General features: G+C 44.6%; 1 protein-coding gene across 1 annotated transcript in view; it reads right to left on the reverse strand.

Annotated features, from left to right (window-relative positions):
- The window catches only part of CAMK2A (calcium/calmodulin dependent protein kinase II alpha), a 161402-nt gene that overhangs the window by 45681 nt on the left and 96364 nt on the right, over positions 1-19357 (reverse strand). Inside the window, exons 5-7 of the mRNA XM_084829810.1 lie at positions 6723-6777; positions 4774-4839; positions 1172-1244 (exon numbers count right to left, since the gene is read on the reverse strand). Coding sequence (XP_084685936.1) covers positions 1172-1244; positions 4774-4839; positions 6723-6777 — 194 coding nt within the window. The remainder of the gene's footprint in view (positions 1-1171; positions 1245-4773; positions 4840-6722; positions 6778-19357) is intronic.

The following is a 19357-nucleotide window of genomic DNA, read 5'->3' on the forward strand; positions in this document are numbered from 1 at the left end:
AGATATTTTGACATCCAATAGTGTACTAACAGGCTGCCAGCTGCACCTCAGGATCTATTATTGCCTCCAGCACTGATTGAAGAAACACGGGCCAGATATTCTTCCATGCTGAGCTGCCTGACGCGCAGATCCCATTTAGCAACCACATCATGAATGCATCTATTAGAGAGAGCTATAGCCGAGTCACATTGTTTCAAGTGCAGTAACCAGCAAGGGAACAGCTGGTTGGCTCGGTAATCCCAAGACAAACTACAAGACGGTCCACTGGCGACAGCCCATATTGATTCCCAGGTACAACAAGGTACTTGCAGTTTTCTCAGTGAGGCACAAAACAGGCTGTGACTGCTCTGTCTCCTCCTGCTTTGTGTCTAAATGAGAAGGATGCTTTGAGAGGGAGATGTAATGGGGGGGGCATATAGCCAGGTGTTGCCCATATTCTGACCATTCTACATGGTGCCTATTGGGCACATTAATTAGCTCAGATCTCCATGCTCCATTTCTCTATTTAAAAAAAAAACCCAGGCTCTAGCCAGAGATGGGAGACAACATAATGTGAGCTCCCATATGCAGACTGAATTTTGTAGAGCTCAGATAGGCTTACCACCTGAGTGAGAACTAGGCCCAAGTGACCAATGCATCCACAAACATTACACATAAAGGGCAGTATCCAATGTGGCACAAGCACTCATCTGAACTACGTTGCGCTGGCATAAGGGAACCAATAGCGTTTACTGATGTGATGGGTTTCCTGGAAAATCCTGTCATGCCAGCTAATGCTACTGGCATTGCACTAGAAGCCCCTTATACTAGGGCACTGTAATTTATTTGTTAGTGCTCATATCGCATTGGATACTGCTCATAGTCCAGTGCATCAGCCATATGCTGTAAATCAACTAGAGGCTGCTGCTTGGGAGCAGGGGTTGCTAAGTGAAAGGGACTGTTCGCACATAACAGTGGCAAATTGTGGGTTAATTAATCCATGAAATGCCACGGCGCTCACCAGGCACAGTCTGCAACCTTTTCGAATACTGAATATTCAACCCGTGCTGCTACATGATGTTCCAACCCAGACACTATAGCTTCATTGTGGATCTTCCAGTCTTGCTGCAGGAAATTTAACCAGAAGGACACCCTTAGGTCCTTTCATTCTTAAAGTCTATATATCTTTTACCTTCAAATCCCGGTGTACCACACCCATCTGGTGGCAATGTAAGACAGCTTCCAGGATCTGTTGAATGCAGTGACTAGAGAGAAGAAATGGGCTCACATTATCCCACATTGTGGGAGATCACTTGAGGTAACGTTTCTGAGCAGTCCCCATTTTGTTTTTCTATCCTTCCATAACTTGCTATCTTCCCATTCCCCTTTGCTGCTAACACCTACGCAGAATGGCTCAGTGGTTTTCTCCACACAGTGAGTCTGGTTTACTTACAGGATGGAAAATGAAATAACAATCCTAATCTGATTGCCACTGAAACTCCACTGGGGAGTTATTGGAGTCATTCAGGCTCCCTCCTGTGAGAAACAAAAAAAGAACACAGCCGGCTCCTTTATGAGCTTGCATGGTTGCTGAAGGTAATGAGCAAGAACAGCCTGATCAGTTTCTCACAGAAACGATAACAGTAGATAGGATGGCAAAATCATAACCACTTTTCTCATGTTCGTAGGTCTCACTGTGACAGCTTGATGAGACATACACATCATGCTGCAAGCATGTGGAAAACAGAAAATGAAGGCCCAGGTGCCAGAACAGCTGTCTGCAAAATGAAATGACTCTGTTTACATGATGCTAATAAAGCAATAGGTTATAATGCTCTGGGCTTACAGGAAAATTAATAAAGGCTGTTTGCTAAGAAGCAAATTAAGCTGATTGTCTAGCACAAGATGTTCTTAATCCAGGGTGCAGCATTTTATGTGCATTTACTCAGAAGTAAATTCAATTGGATTTACTTTCAAGGAAAAATGCAGAGGATTGGGCTGCACATCTTTAATCTGATGCATGGCAATCTTCATCTTCCCTGCTCTACAAATTAGAGAAACAACTTGTCCCACAAAGCTAAAGTACTATCCTCCACCACAGCCACAGCCAACATAGTATCAAAGTCCAAACTAACAACTGGCAAATTTAGTTTGCTTTGAAAATTCAGATATAAACTGGGTACCATAAAAATGAAATCGATGTGTAAATGAAAATGCCTCAAAATAAGAGCAAAGCCATCATTTGTGATAGTTGATAGTTTTATTATATAAATCAGGGATAGGCAGAATTTAAGCTTGCTGGATCCACTTTGTTTTTCATGGTCCACTAACTGGAGCCAGGTGCAAAATAGTGGCCCAGGAAGATGGACATAGAACAAGTGGTCCGGAGCCTGGTCGGTCCTGTGGCTCCAGAACCACTGGAGCATTCTAAGGCCTCCTGTGAGGCCTTGGCAAGGCACTTTGCAGATAAAATTGATCAGATTAGGTGTGTTACTCTGCACGCTGTGGATACAGTTAGTGAGCAAGAGGCGGCCTGTGGCAAACCGGTTTTGTGGGATCGGTTTCAGCTTCTTCCTCCTGATGAAGTGGACAAGGTGCTTTCATCTGTACGGCCGACCACCTGCTTACTTGATCCTTGCCCATCTTGGCTCATTATGGGCTGCAGAGAGAGAGTGGCTGAGGGGATCAGGGTGGTGGTGAACGCCTCCCTTGAGGAGGGAGTGATGCCATCAGCCCTCAGGGAGGCAGTGATAAGACTGCTCTTAAAGAAGCCCTCCTTGGATCCTCAAGTTCTGAACAATTTTCGCCCAGTCTCAAATCTGCCATTTTTGGGCAAAGTGATTGAGCGGGTGGTGGCGGTGCAGTTGAAGGCACACTTGGAAGAAACTGATTATCTAGACCCATTTCAGTCGGGCTTCAGGCCTGGGCATGGGACAGAAACGGCCTTGGTCACCTTGGTAGATGATATGAGGAGGGCTCTGGATAGGGGTGAATGCTACTTCCTTGTTCTCCTCGACCTCTCAGCGGCTTTTGATATCGTTGACCACGGTATCCTCCTGGACCGCTTGGAGGGGTTGGGCATTGGAGACATCATATTGCGGTGGTTCCGGTCCTTCCTCTCCGGCAGGTACCAGAGGGTAGCACTGGGAGAGGAGGTTTCGGACCCGTGGCCGCTCACTTGTGGGGTGCCACAGGGTTCCATCCTCTCCCCGATGCTATTTAACATCTATGTGAAGCCGCTGGGGGCTATCATCAGGAGGTTTGGGGTGCAGTGTCATCAATATGCGGATGACACGCAGCTCTACCTCTCATTCAAATCTTCACCAAGGTTGGCTGTAGAATCCCTGTCCAAATGTCTGGAGACGGTGAGTGGCTGGATGGGGAGGAATAAGCTGAAGCAGAACCCTGACAAGACCGAGGTACTTTTGGTGGGAGACAAGAGGAGACTGGGGGATGTTGACCTGGTGTTGAATGGGGTACGGCTACCCTTGAAAGACCAGGTCCGCAGCCTGGGGGTCATTTTGGACTCTCAGCTGTCCATGGAGGCTCAGGTGTCAGCTGTGAGCCGGACAGCGCTGTATCAACTCCAACTGATACAGCAGCTGCACCCCTTCCTTCCCGACCATCTGCTCCCATCGGTAGTACATGCCCTGGTCTCCTCTCGTTTAGACTACTGTAATGCGCTCTACGTGGGGTTACCCTTGAAGACGGTTCGGAAACTGCAGCTGGTACAGAACGCGGCGGCTCGCCTGATTAAAGGCAGCCGCCGGCGAGATCACATCACTCCAGTGCTGAAGGAGTTGCACTGGTTACCAGTTGTTCTCCAGGCCAAATTCAAGGTGTTGGTTTTGACCTTTAAAACCCTATATGGTTCCAGCCCAGCCTATCTTAAGGAGCGCCTCCAGCAGCACCAGACAGGCCGCTTAACAAGATCAGCCTCGGATGGCCTTCTCTCTGTCCCATCAGCCAGGACAGCTAGACTGGTGGGGACAAGGGAGAGGGCCTTTTCTGTGGTGGCCCCCACTCTGTGGAACTCCCTCCCTAGGGAACTCTGTCATGCCCCCTCTTTAATGAGCTTCTGTCGTGCATTAAAAACGTGGTTGTTCAGGCAGGCATTTGGGGTGGGTTAGGGTATTTTAGAAAATGTTTTTATTGTAGAATTTTATTGTTTTAAACTGTTTTATTGTATGTTGTACATCTCCCAGAGTGGCTGGGTGACCAGCCAGATGGGCGATTAATAAATTTAATAATAAATAAATAAAATAAAAATGTTTAGGTACCAGTACTGAAGCTCATACACAAATCTATTCCTCTTTCCCCCCACGTTTTCTTGATTTTAGTGCTTTAATTTAAGGGGGAAAAGACCTTTTATTTTCACTATTGTTAAACCATCAGAAGTTAGAAATCTTTGCTGATCTACTGCAAATCACCTAGAGATCTACTACCCAATCTAATTTCTTCCTGACCCTGATATAAATAAATACATAAATAAATAAATAAATAAATAATCTTCTTCCTCTTGCTTGAAGGGGATCAGAGGTACACTATATCAGACATTGTGCATACTCTAGAAACAGAAATTAAACAAAACCTTCTGGCAGTAACAGCTCGTAACGTAGTTCTAAGAGAGGAAGCAGGTGGATCCATCAAAGAAATGGAGCAAAAGCAAGAAGGTTCGAAGGCAAAATTGATTAAGGATATAGCCAGCAGGTTCTCAGCCCTGTTGTCTGTCAGCCTCAGAGACTAAGCATTGCACTTTTTTTCCTGGTCATTTTGTTAGCTTCCCATATTTACCTGGCATCTGCTTCGCTATAGTATTCTCTGGCTACAATGTCCTCAAATAGCTCCCCACCTGTGACCCTGTAAAGAAATGAAAGAGGAATCAGCTCCAGCTCTGGAAATCCCCCTGCTGCAATGGCATAGTATTGACACTTGAGTAGTCTGCTCTGCTCTGTAAGGGGGCATGAGGCCTTGACATTTATTTTAAGGTCAATATTCATTCTTTGTGGTACAACATTATACAACTATGGGCAGGGAATCCTTGATCTGGTTGACATGAGTTGAATTGTACTTAGTGTCACCAGCTTACTATGCCCCCTTTCTACCTTAATCTGATTCATGATGCTGTACTGGTTCAGTTGCATGGTCACGTGTTGCTGCAACAGTGCGACATCTCAACTTACAGGACTGCAGTGGTCCATTGGCCCCCCACTCTATCTGATTTTTGCCTCACACAACAGACAGTAGGATTGGATGTCTGGCAGACGTGACAAAGTAGGCAATGGAAATATTTCATTATCATCTTAAAATCTTGGACTCTATGGGACATATTCCAAGCATGCAAAGCATTCATCTCCTCTCAAGTGAACTTGCTAACCTCAATACTTCTTTGCCAGTCTAATCACATGCCTGCTTGGAATTTTAGTACCACATTTCCACTGCATTCTTGCTCACTGGCAAAAAAGACAAAGAGCAACACCAGACAGGATTTCTTAAAGGAATTAGAGAACAGTGCAAGAGCAGCTGGTCCTCCAGGGACTCCACATTAAATATGCTAATAGCTGCTCTAAGAAGCTTGAAGGACTAATCTGCATAAAGAGCAATGCTAATTCTGTTAAAGCTGGATGCTACACAATGCTATGTAGGGTGCTTCCAGATGACTTTTTTATTGTGCAAGCGCCCTGCTTCATTCACAGAATTTTACCAGGGTGCAGACATTATTGCCTTTCATTTGTAGCCCTCCCATGTTTTCCCACTGCTTCTTCCATCTTTTTTCTCACTAAAAAAAATCTGTTAAAGTAGGAAAGACGGAATAGTTATGCAATGCCTTTTGACTTGTAACACTAGAAGCCCTCCACCTGGAAGCACCCATAAAATCTAAGCCACGTAGCGGCTACCGTGGACACAATAGTTGGACACAAGCTACACAACACTGATACCTAGCAATGTTGTGCACCGCCACAAGCTGGAAACAGATGATAGTTTTTAAGGAAGCTGAAGGTGGTTTGGCAGAACCACCATTGCCCATGGCGTCACCAGGAGTGTTGAACTTCTTTCAGCATAAGGGCCAAATTCCATTTTGGAGAAGGTCTCGAGGGCCACATTTCAGTGGTAAAAAGGGGGGGGGGGTAAAAGGGGAAGGGCCAAAAATACAAGCCTATTTTAGCTAAAAGCTCTTACTGCCCGTCACTAAGCCTTAGGAGAGACATTTCAACCTTTTAGAATGTGGAGGGGGGACTGCACAAAAGCCAGGAGACCAACAAATGCCTGGTGGTTGGGGAACGTCTGTGGAGCTGGGGGAAAGAGGCATGGCCACATGGATGAACCCCAGAGGGCTGGATTGGGACCTCAAGAGAGCTGGATTGGGACCCCATGCCTGAGGTTCTACACCTCTGGGGCGCATCCTGATTTACATCCCACTACAGTCTCTGGTCAAATAGGTTTTGCAGGTTTTTGAAACACTACAAAATACCTGTTTGCCTCAAGATGGTAGTGGGACAAAAAAAAAAAGTGTGTACACACTATGTGGAACAATTGCTCCCCCAAACCACATCCAACTTTCTAGAAAAACAACAACCTATAGTATAACTCTGGTCAATCTGAGTAATACTCTGGTCAAGGAGTAATAGGTGATGGTGTGTGTATGTGTATAATGAAATAGCAGAAAGAGGATGCCCCTCCTGGTGATCTGCAGAATGCTCGACATGCATATGAGGATTTCTCGATTTTCCATCGTTACTTACAGGTCAAATATCAGATAGTGGTGTGCCTCCTCTGATATGCTGTCATGAAGCCTCACTGCAGAAAGAAGATTGATAAGGTTACCAGCCAGAATAAACCTCTCATTCAGAAACTAATCTACTGATCCTTCACCTCAGTCATTAGAGCTGAAATACTTCATTTGTGCAATATAGGGCCCAAGTCCTGGAGCATGAAGTGAAACTACACTTATCTATATTTTCCCCTTCCCATTCATGCCAACTCTCTAATGCAGCCAATTGTTGAAAAGGATGTAAACTTGCACTTCAAAGACCACACAGTGTAGAGACCACACAGAGGCCTTTATAGACCTTAACAAAAGTTGCAGTATTTCCACAGAAAGTACTTATGGCCACACTGTCAAGTTAACAGAAGCAACAATTTGGATGACACACAGAAGAGGGAAAAGAAGAAGAGCTGTGGAAATTAAATGAAAGGAAGGTGGACTCAGAGCCAGTTCACAGGAACCATTGTGTGTGTACCCAGATATGAGTTGAATGGATTTGCATTGCAGCTGGGAATGTGGTGAAGTGCTCATTTGTTTGTTTCACTAAGGGCACAGTCCTGTGCATGTTTAGACAGAGAAAGGCCTACAGCTCCAATGATGCTGGGAACTGCAGGACTTTTTTCTGTCTAAACATGCCTAGGATTGTGCCTTAAGTGTCCACATCACTTGTCAGTCTAGTAGAAATGAGACAAGTACACCCCCCCCCCCCGGCTCATTGCTCTGTGGCTGGGGATCTGGGCATATCAGGCAGCTCCTCCAAGTGCTCAGTTGCAGCATGAATCCACCAGTCCTCACTTCTCATGCATGTTATACCTTACTTGAAAACTATGGTTGTTCATCAGACATATTTTGATTGAGACACATTTAAGATCAGGGAGAAGGCCAAGTAATATCCTGCCCAAGAAACTCCTCAAGAAACTTCTCAAGTAACTACAAAAGTGCCTATCAGAGCTGTTCAGATACTTGACACCCAAATTTGGACTAGATGATCAAGAAGGTTCTTTCCACCATTCAGAATTCTGTGCTTAGAACCCACCAGCTCATAACATCCAGTAGATGCCTCAACCAAAACAACAGCATCCTCTATATAGCTTTTTCTGCCTTATCCCAATGTTTAATTCCATATCACTGTATCCCAAATTTTTACCCCATTTGCTCCACAGGGTAATACAGCTTCAAAGGCAGTCCTGACAAGATAGCATTCATGGAGGGAGGATTTCTTTATCTGCTTGGTTTGAACAAGCCCCTGCGACCTTCTTTCCTGTGGGTGCCAGATAGCTATCAAATTGTCCTGGCATCCTCCAAGCATGGCTTCCATATCTAAAGGAACACTCCCCTTTCACCAGCCACAACTCAAGAGAAAAGGCTGGGGTGGAATGGGAAGCATGCTATAATAGACTCAACCTTCTGTTCTTGAGAATTAAAAGACAGAGGTTAACGTGTGACATTTTCCAAGGAATCTATTCCATATTTTCCACAATATATGGGCAATGCTGAAACAATAAGATTTTCTATCTAAGCATTGAAAGTAATGCTGCACCTTTGCAAAAAGTGCATAGAAAGGAAAATTCCATCAGATTTGGCTTGTCCCATCACTGAAACACTGTGATGAAGAGGGAGGGGGGAATAGCCCAAAGAGATGAAATTGACAGGAATTATTACCTTTCCTTTCTGTACAGATGAAATTGACAGGATTGATTATAACAATTTACAATTCACAGTTTGCATTAGTGTAGACTGATTTAACTGTTGTACATTTTATTATCCAATTGTTTGGGATGTCACAAGACCATTTATATAAATGTACAATATCTGATTATCCTTTAGCCCATGTATATTTAAATACTACTATCTAATCTAATCTCAGTATGTTCTAAAAATCTTGATAATTTTGAAGTGTGTGTGTGTGTGTGTGTGGTACTCATTCTGTGAATGAAAAAAGAAGTAAAAAAAAATGTATTTATGAGAAACCTAAGTGCTGCAGTTGCAGCTATTGAAATTTTAATCACAACTTCTGCATAACCTTTGGAAAATATCCAATTCTTATCTGCTCTCTGCTATCACTAGAAAAATAAGTTGTGCTAATAAAACATTTCCAATTGTAAGCAGAATCTAACAATTGTGACAAAGAAAGCTGGGAAGACACTGAAAGCATCCAGAACAATGAAAATATTATTGTCTGATCACTGGGAACATACTAACAAAAAGGTTATTGTGAAGAATCCAAATTCAGGGAGGAATGGATTCACATAATTTAGATGCATGTCACTATTGATTTTAAGGACAGAATCTCTTTATTTTCCATGTTGATTAATGTCTTTAACATTTCACTAGACCATCACTCCATCCCCTTAAAAAAAGCCCAGAATAAAGAAAATACCAATATTGTCTAATTAATGCAAATGTTCCCAAATCAAAAGTCACATTTACATAATATTCTTGCACACTGAAAATTGATCCATCTTCAGATTAAACAAAACACACCAGTTACCTTTGGTGATTCTTTCAAGAAATCATTTTCTAGATAGCCAACCAGACCTGAGGGCGTCTCTGCACCTCCAGTTTATTGCACATTCATGATTAGCCACTCACTGAATTGTGTGGGTCCGTTACATGACGTTGTCATCATCCAGTCATTATCCCATTTCTACCCACCCATCCTGTGTTTTCCTCAAATGGAAAAAATGTGGTATTTTCCCAAATATGTGCAAGTGGAGTGCCATGATCTTCCCGTGCATTTCTCCCCTAGCGCAAATGAACCTCTGTGTGTTGGCAGCTGTGAGGAGTGGGTGGTTGTTTTGGGTTGTTGGGGGTGCGCTCATGGTGGCAAAGGTGGTGACGACGGGCTGTAGGGAGTGTCACCTTCCCGTGCCTGCACCACTTTGGGTCCTTGCTATTTTCAGCCTGCAGTGTTCTGAGCAAGGCAGCAGGTCAGCAGAACGGCACAGCAGCAGGTCAGCACAGCGGCAGGTCAGCAGAGCAGCGTGCTGGCCTTCCCCCTGCTTTGCATTCCCAGTGAGTAAATGGCTGAGGAAACAGCAGAGATTGTCAAAAATCCTGAACGGGGAGGCGGGGCCCCTGGGGAGATCAGTGGGGGGTCTGTCTGTGTGTCAGTCCCCATCCACCAGTAATGTGCAAGGGGAGGGAAAGGGGAGGAACCAGGGAGGGGCTGTCGCTACACCCCAAGCACATGTAATGCTTTTTTGTAGAAAGGTGGCGATGCCTCTGAGCAGCATCACCACCCCTGCGAGAAGGAAAGAAACGAAAAATAACGATGGGGACAGCCATCTAAAGAGAATGACCCAATCCTGCAATGATACCAGATGGAGAAAGAACAGGCACTGATGTGGAATTCTCCACCTGTGTGATGGAGCCCTGAATGTGCCTTATCTACAAATTTCTGAGTGTAATCAAAGAAGTTCACTAGCTATCTTAAAACCAATTTGTTTTCCATTTAATCTCAAAATAACCATTTGTATGGCCTCCATCATCTCACCACAGAAGGAAACTACTGGGACTCATGTTACTTAACCGAGGTCACAAACTTTACAGATTGCTTGGAAGCCCATGGATAACTTAAGGAAAAAATGCTTTTTGGAGGACTAAGGCATATTCTGGGGAAATGCAACTGTTTTTTAAAGCCGCCAGGGGCCGTAGTAGTGCAAAGAAGCATAATGGAGCATGGGCCTCCTGATTTTCTGTTCACTACTGCTCACAGGGGTTTATGTGAAAATGGAATTCACTGAGAAGAACCCAATGCCTGTTTCTTTTTAGAGGGCAATTCCTGTTACAGCACAGCAGCTAAGACAGTGAGTGATCTAGACATTTCCCTATTCAAATCTGGATTCAGCCATGAATTCATTATGTGGTCTTAGGTAAGCTGTCATCCCTTGCTCTCAGTCCCCATTTACTTTTATAAAAATATAGGGTTGTAGTGCCCGTCTGCCAAAGGATGCCCCTCTTTCCCACTGCATCCCCAAATCAGCTTTGAAGGGTTGGGGGGACCCTCCAGAGCAGATTTAGGCAGTGCATGGGGTGGGGGACTGGATGGCAGAAGGAGAAGGCAAAATTCTGCTGGATATCACCCATCTATTTTCTTCCATTTTAATAAAATGCAACAGTACTATTCAATACTTTTGTGTGATAATACATTCATACTTAATAAATATTTCTTCATAAGAAATATGTTTCTTGTTATAGTATGTCAGATAAAAACTTTTAATCTCCTGAAGTTCAGTTCTGCACAAATCTGTCAAATGTTTTGCTCCCCTTCATTCACCCTTATGTAACTCATAAGATATGCCTATTTCTTCTCTTTTTTTTAATTCCTGCTTTGTCATGGTTTCTATTTGAGACTTATTCCAATAGCACCATCTTGCAGTCACAGTCATAAATGAAATTAATTCCCCTGGTTATACACAGACATATTTGTATACGTTAGTTAAAATATAACAGGATCTAAATCTGATTTCACCCTTGTTATTTTTCTATTATATACCTTATTGATGACCCACATTCCTTTGCTTTATCATGCAGCCACCACATATGAAAGTAACTTCCTCCCTCACTTAGAGCCCTCCACCTAGCCAAAGCCCTGCCAGTGCCAGCAAAAGCCAGGCAGGGTGAGAGGAAAGACCGGGGAGCGGAAGGGGGGGCGATTGTCCCTCCCATTCATAATTAAAAAGAAAAATTCAGCTAGACGGGCCTCTGAGCCTGTCTAGCGGATTTACCAGTGGTGGGCAGGGACAGTGATGGAGAGGCTTAAGATCCTGTGGATTCACACCACACCTCTCCCTTCCTGTCCCCTCCCCAACTGTCCTATCCCCTTTTCCCTCTCCCTGAGGTGCTTTCCATGGCTGCTGCAAAGGGGAGGGGGAAAGGCCTAATGTCAGATCCCGTCCGCCTGAGGTCACAGGAGTGTCTCTGGCCTTGCCTTGGGAATGGAATCCACTATATCGTATGATCCCTGGAACACTCTCCCAGGGACCATAGGATTGCTCCGCCAACATTTACAACAATTTATTTATTTATTTATTTATTTATTTATTTATTCTATTTATATCCCACCTTTTTCCTTCAATGAACCCAAGGCAGTTTACATCCTCCTCCTCCTCCCCATTTTATCCTCACAGCAACGCTAGGTTTGGCTGAGAGTGGGTTAAGCTGAGAGTCAGTAACTGGCTCAAAGTGATCTAGTGAGCTTCATGGCTGAGTGGGGATTGAATCTGGGTCTTCTGAGCCCAGTCCAACACTCTAACCACTATGCCACACTGGCTCTTATTATCCCATTTATCTCATGAAGATCTTCCAGGGTCAAATAACATCTAGTCATCACCTTACAACAACTTTCACCTATGCTTGTACCTAATGAAAAATTATGTCCAGTCTTCCAGATGTCTTTCCATACATCAAACACAACTGGACTACCCAAATCCCTGCCCCTATTGCCAATATAGGAATGACAATACTGACCTACCTTATAGGATTTTTTAAGGATCACTGATAAAATACATATGAAGTGCTTTGAGCAATCTAAATTGATATAAAAATGTTGAATTATTATATTACATAATGGAGGAAAATGACATATAAGCAGAATGTGGGGATATATAGGAAGCAAAATACAGGCTTCTGCAAGATAGAAAGGAAGGGCAGAGAACGGGGGTGGGGGGCTATAAGGTCTTACATGACTCAGGTCCAAAATACCTGATGGTGCACCTCTCCTGGTATGAACCTACCCATACTCTACAATTGTCATCTGAGGCCCTCCTCCAGGTGCCTCCTCTGAGGGAGGTTTGGACAGCAGCAACAAGGGAGTGGGCCTCCTTGGTGGTGGCCCCTCAGTTCTGGAACGCTCTCCCCACTGAGATCCACCTGGAGCCAACATTGTAGGGGTGGACGAAAGTCCCTTACCTGTCCTCGAAGGACATTCGCGGTGGGGGGAGGCGCTTCGCTGGTCCCCCCGCAAAGTTCAGGCCGGGGGGGGAGGCTTCCCGCCTCGCCCCGGCCGAAATTCAGGCCGGGGGGGAGGCTTCCCGCCTCGCCCCGGCCGAAATTCAGGCCGGGGAGGAGGCTTCCCGCCTCGCCCGGCCGCGAACGCGAAAGGTTTTTTTTTTTTTTTTAACGCCCCCTGATAGGCTACGTGACGATTCACGTAGCCTATCACAGCTAGATCTGCAAAGTCAGCCGTGATAGGCTACGTCAATCGTCACATAGCCTATCACGGGTGACTTAAAAAAAAAAAGCGCGTACGCTAATGGCGGCCCCCATAGGGAGCCACCATTCGCGTTCCTTATTTAGTTGCTGTAGTCTACGTAAATGTTTACGTAGACTACGGCGAAAATAAGGGCAACGCAAATAGAGTTTTGACTATTGGGCGGTACAGAAATGTAAAGAAGAAGAAGAATAGAAGAAAAAAAATTCCACCCTTTTGATGCTCTAGTGAAGAGTTTTCCCCAGAATACTTTATGGTTTCCCTTGTAACATCTCAGCTTCGTTTCTCTGCACATTTGCCAAGAAATTTCTTTTTTAAAAGTGATCATAAAACATCACAACCATTATTAAAGCTGTTGTCGACTTGTTCAGGTCTGTACTGAGTTTGCTGTGGGATTTATTATGGTATTTTCATTCAAAATTATTACGGGGAATGATGAGTTTTGCTATGCTTGAATGAATCTTTTTTTTCTTTCCCTCCTTTGTGGATTTGAAGATAGGACTAAAAGCCATGTCTCCTATCTATTCACTATTTTATTTTTCATCACTGGCTTCTGTATTTTGCTGCTAACACTCTCAAATATGTGCTTGACCTATTTTTCCCTTTTGTGTTCAAGTCATGACTTCCTTTTGGGGGGGGGGTATTTTTAATATATCCATATAAACATAAGGTTGCAACCTCCACACCTGTTGTTTGTTTTTTTTAAAAGGGCAAGCAACGTGAATAATGTCACATCTAGTTTGGCCCTCAGTCAGAGCTTGAGGGAAAATCTTCCTCTATATACTCCCACCAAAAGATGAGCCCTGGTCAACACAGATTAGAACATGGGCTTTAACAAGACAGCATAGCCAATGCAATGGGGTGGAATTGTCTTGCTATTCCCCATTTCCTATAAGGTTCAATCACTACACAAAGAAGCAGTGCACAGTAAAATATTTCTAAGCTGCTTTCCCATAGTCCAAAATGGCTGACTAAAGGCAAGTGTGGACGACGAACCATACACTTCTATTGCAGAGGTAATTCCACAGCCTCGGAATGACTGCTGCAAAGACCTTGCTTCTAGCTTCAGCATTCTCACCCAGCTTGTGCAAAATTGGAACATAAAGGAAGGACAAGTTAGCGGATTGGGATTGCTCTGGGTGTTAAAGAGAGGTGGCCTCTAAGATCTGTGGGGCCCAGGCCATGAAGGGCTTTAAAAATTGATAGCAGTACCTTCAATTCAGACTCAAAGCATCCTGGTAGCTGCAGCAGATGATCTAATACTGGCTTTATATGTTCATTTCCACCAGTATCAATAATGAGTAGGGATGTATGAAAGTCACTTACCTTTTAACGAAATTGATTCGCGGTGGGGGGGAGGCGCTCCGTCCCTCCCCCCCCGAATCCTCGCAGGCCGGGTCCGCAAATGGCGGCGGCCATAGCCGCTGCCGTTTGCGTCCCTGCAGTCATCCATGACAGGCTACGTAAATGTTTACGTAGCCTATCACGGCTGATTTAAAAGAAAAGAAAAAAGACGCGCGTACGCAAATGGCGGCGCCCATGGGCTCCGCCATTTGTGTTCCTTATTTTGACGTCTTAGTCTATGTAAACATTTACGTAGACTAAGTCAGCGAAAATAAGGGGAACGCAAATAGCGTAGCATCTACGCTATTTGCGTTCCCCTTATTTTCGCCGTCTTAGTCTACATAAATGTTTACGTAGACTAAGACGTGTCAAAATAAGGAACGCAAATGGCGGCGCCCATGGGCGCCACCATTTGCATACATGTGTGTGTGTGTTTTCTTTTAAATCAGCCGTGATAGGCTACGTAAACACTTACATAGCCTATCACGGTATTTTTTAAAAATCTAGTACTTTTTTAAAATCACTTTTTTTGTTTTTGTTTTTTTTTACTGGAAATGGCGGTGGCGGCAGCCAGTCAGAAGACCGGCCACTGCAGCCGCCGCCAAACCGCCGCTGAACCACCGCTGAACCGCCGCTGCCAGGAAGATTCGCCCAAGATAAGTCCCGTCCGGGGGGGGCGGGGGGCAGACCGTTTCGCCACTGATTTTGGGGGGCCAAATGCGCTGGCATTCAGCCTCCCCGAGATTTGTGGCGAAATTCTCTGACATCCCTGAGACGTGCAGCTGCATTGTGTGCACTAGCTGAAAGCTAGTAATTTCAACGGAGGGACCCATAGAGTGTGTTCCATTCCAGAGGATACCACAGTACAGATCAGCACTGCAAGATCCCCTTTATCCAGGAAGGGACAGCAACTGCACAACAAACAGAGCTGACAGAAAGTGTTCTTAGCCACCACAACCACTTGCCTACCAAGAAGGGAGGGAGAAGGGGCCTGTGGGAAGACAGGCAAAGAGATATAAGCCCTCTTTGGTCATTATTCTCCACACAATTGAAATTGCATGGGAGAGAACAAGGTTGTACCAGTGGCATTGCTCCCATGCCGTATCCCCACTCTGCCACTGTCCATGTGTTGAGGGGTATGTCTGTAGCAGGGATGCCTGCTGTGCATCCAAACCCAGTAGCCTTCCCTGTCACAGAATCCCTCCAACAAGTGGCCAGAAGAAGGTAGGTCCATCAGGGGGTATGATCTGTTCCAGTGGAGGCTGATGGCTCCAATTTCAGCAGGGCTATCAATCCATTCTGGGTTTCAGTCAGAACCAGCCAGAACACTAGAGGAGCTATCCAAGGTGCTGATCCTATTTGGGGGATAGGGTTCAGCAACTTCAGAGTTCTAGATGGTTCTGACTGAAACCGAGATTCATGGCCCCACCAAAATCGTGGGCTGCCAGCCTCCACTGGTCTGTGTCCCGTCCCCCCAATCATAGAATAGAATCATAGAATAGTAAGGTTGGAAGGGGCCTATATGACCATCGGGTCCAAGTCCTGCCCAGTGCAAGAATCTAAGCCAAAGCATCCTTTACAGATGGCTGTTCAGCCTCATCTTGAATGCCTCCAGTGTGGGAGAGTCCACCACCTCCCCAGGTAATTGGTTCCATTGTCATATTGCTCTAACAGTCAGGATGTTTTTCCTGATGTTCAGCTGGAGTCTGGCTTCCTGTAACTTGAGCCCATTATTCTGTGTCCTGCATTCTGGGATGATCGAGAAGAGATCCTGGCCTTCCTCTCTGTGACAACCTTTTGAGTACTTGAAGAGCACTCTCATATCTCCCCTAAGTCTTCTCTTCTCAAGGCTAAACATGCCCAGTTCTTTCAGTCTCTCTTCATAGGGCCTTGTTTCCGGTCCCCTGATCATCTCTGTTCCCCTCCTTTGAACCCTCTCCAGTTTGTCTGCATCCTTCTTAAAGTGTGGTGCCCAGAACTGGACACAGTACTCCAGATGAGGCCTAACCAGTGCTGAGTAGAGGGGAACTAGTACTTCCCGGGATTTGGAAGCTATGCTTCTATTCATGCAGGCCAAAAGAGCATTAGACTTTTTTGCAGCCTCATCACATTGTTGGCTCATATTCAGCTTATGATCTACAACAATTCCGAGATCCTTCTCACTTGTAGTGTTGTTGAGCCACCTATCCCCCATCTTGTAACTGTGCATTTGGTTTCTTTTTCCTAGGTGCAGAACTTGGCATTTATCCCTATGAAATGTCATTCTGTTGTTTTCTGCCCAGTGCTCCAGTCTATCCAGATCACTTTGAATTTTGTTTCTGTCTTCCAAAGTATTAGCTATCCCACCCAATTTTGTGTCATCTGCAATTTTTATCAGCATTCCCTGCACCTCTTCCTCTAAGTCATTAATAAAAATGTTGAAGAGCACTGGGCCCAGGACTGAGCCCTGCAGTACCCCACTCGTTACCTCTCCCCGGTTTGAGAAGATCCCATTGATAAGCACCCTTTGAGTCTGATTCCGTAGCCAACTGTGGATCCACTGGATCGTTGTTTCATCTAGCCCACTTTGAGCTAGTTTGCTCATCAGGATATCATGGGGCACTTTGTCGAAAGCTTTGCTGAAGTCGAGGTATATGATGTCCACAGCATTCCCACGGTCCACAAGGAAGGTGACCCAAAAAAATGAGATCAGATATGTCTGGCAGGACTTGTTTTTGACAAATCCATGATGTCTTCGAGTAATCACTGCATTGTTTTCAAGGTGCTTAGAGAGGATTGCTTTATCATCTGCTCCAGAATTTTCCCAGGGATTGATGTCAGACTGTAGTTCCCAGGTTCCTCCTTTTTGAAGATAGGGAAAACATTAGCCCTCCTCCAGTCATCTGGCACTTCACCCAATAATAGCCAGTGGTTCTGAGAGCTCTTCTGCCAGTTCCTTTATTACTCTAGGATGCAGTTCATCTGGCCCTGGAGATTTGAACTCATTCAAAGGAATTAGGTGTTCCTTGACCATATGCCTATCAATCTCAAGCTGCAGCCCTGCCCCTTCAGCCTGTCCTTCGCCTTTGCCAGGGGGGTCATAGACCCTCTTTTGGGAGAAGACTGAGCCAAAGTAGTAATTGAGCACCTCTGCCTTTTCTTTGTCATCTGTTATCATTTTGCCATCCTTATTTAATAGTTGAACCACCATTTCTTTCCTCTGTCTTTTACATTGCATGTATCTGAAGAAAGCCTTTTTGTTGCTTTTAACATCCCTCGCTAACCTCAGCTCGTTCTCAGCTTCAGCCTTCCTGACGCCATCCCTGCAATTCTGTGCTACCTGCCTGTACCCTTCCTTTGTTGCTTGGCCTTCCTTCCACTTCCTATATGTGTCCTTTTTTGTTTTCAGGTCATCTGTAAGGTTTTTATGAAGCCACATTGGCTTCTTCTGTTGTCTTCCACCTTTCTTTCTTGTTGGAATTGTTTGTAATTGTGCCTTGAGAATTTCCTTTAAAAAAAAAAGCTCCCACCCATCTTGGACTCCTTTTCTCGTTAGAGTCGCTTGCCATGGGACCTTACTGATCATTGTTCTGAGTTTATTAAAAGCAGCTTTCCTAAAATCCAGGGTATGCGTTTGGCTGCACTCTGCTTTTGCATCCTTTAGAACCAAGAACTCAAGTACAACATGGTCGCTTTCCCCCAGAGTTCCCGTGACTGCTACTTTATCCACTAAGTCATCTCTGTTGGTTAGGATCAAGTCAAGGATAGCCCATCCTCTAGTTCCTTCCTTTACTTTCTGTAGGAGGAAGTTATCCGCCACACAAGTCTTTATTCTTCTTTAGATTAGTTAATTATGTGTTTTCTGAAGGAATTCACTTGCAGGGAGGGAATAGGCCACAGTGGCAAAGCTTACAGGCTGTAGTTGAAGATGAGCAGGATCTAGTCCTCCCTGCCACTCAGGCACAACTTAAGAGCCTCAGTCAAGAAAGCAATCCAGCTCACCTGCAGGGAATTCTGGGAATAAAGTGGCTGCAGCAGTAGTAGAACTTACAGAATGTTGGGGGTGTTGAGGCCTACTCCTTCCATAATCAAATTAGTATATGATAGCTTCCTATTTGACTTTCTGTAAGCCAATACACTGTCCTACACTAGAACTAGAAATATGAACAATATTGGTAGCTGATATTATAGCAGCATAAAAGTAGTAAAGTGGTGGATAAAATTAAATGCATTTACTTTGTCATTTAAAATGTTGTTCTTTATTATGTTTTGGTGGTGGTGGCTATAGGGTGGGTTAGCAGCACAGCCCCCCTACTTATTATGTTTTTAAAACATGATAAATAGAGCAAAGCAGTTTCACCCTCTGGATCAAGTGATCACCTTTCCCAGAATGCTAAGGAAGAGGTAAGGATCAAACTCAGTAGAAATGTTATTTCCTCTATATGGTGGTCAGTGGTGTAGTTAGCTAATTTTAAACTGTGGATATAATAATCTTAGAGCTTTTCCTACATGAGGCTGTTAATCACTGTATCAAATTTCCATTTTGTTCCAGAATTGCTCTACACAAAAGTTTTTCCTTTCCTGCTTTTCAACTCCATAACCTCTAGGTGGAGCTGTGCCATAGCAGAATAGTGCAAATACACTAGTAGAAACAGCATGTTCAGAAATAATACCCCATTTTCCCCATTCTAAAAAATACAAATAAAATGGGGAAGTGCTCTGAAAAAACAGAGGGGAAGCTGGAGGATCATGATGTCATCTAATGAACCCGTAAACAAACATGAATAAGGAATCACAAGCATACAATAAATGCTTCGTGTAGAAAAGCTCTTACAGAGGACAACCCAACCACCCCTTCAATGGTCATTTGTATTACTTCACTGACCTCAAAATGTGGTAGGCCCACCCTGCTGTGTTTGGGGGCCTCCTCCTTATTCTGCTTAGCAAGGCCCTGGACGTCTGTCGCACACTTCTGCCCTGACAGCACTGCCGCATAATGGTAAATGATCTTTCAGACTAGAGACAACACAGCCCCAAAGACAGAGCTCTGGCCCTTTGCGCCTGGTGCAGTAACA

This window comes from Heloderma suspectum, chromosome 2, assembly GCF_057233095.1.
Source record: "Heloderma suspectum isolate Gila_16-S chromosome 2, 16-S_ref, whole genome shotgun sequence".
Lineage (NCBI taxonomy): Eukaryota > Metazoa > Chordata > Lepidosauria > Squamata > Helodermatidae > Heloderma > Heloderma suspectum.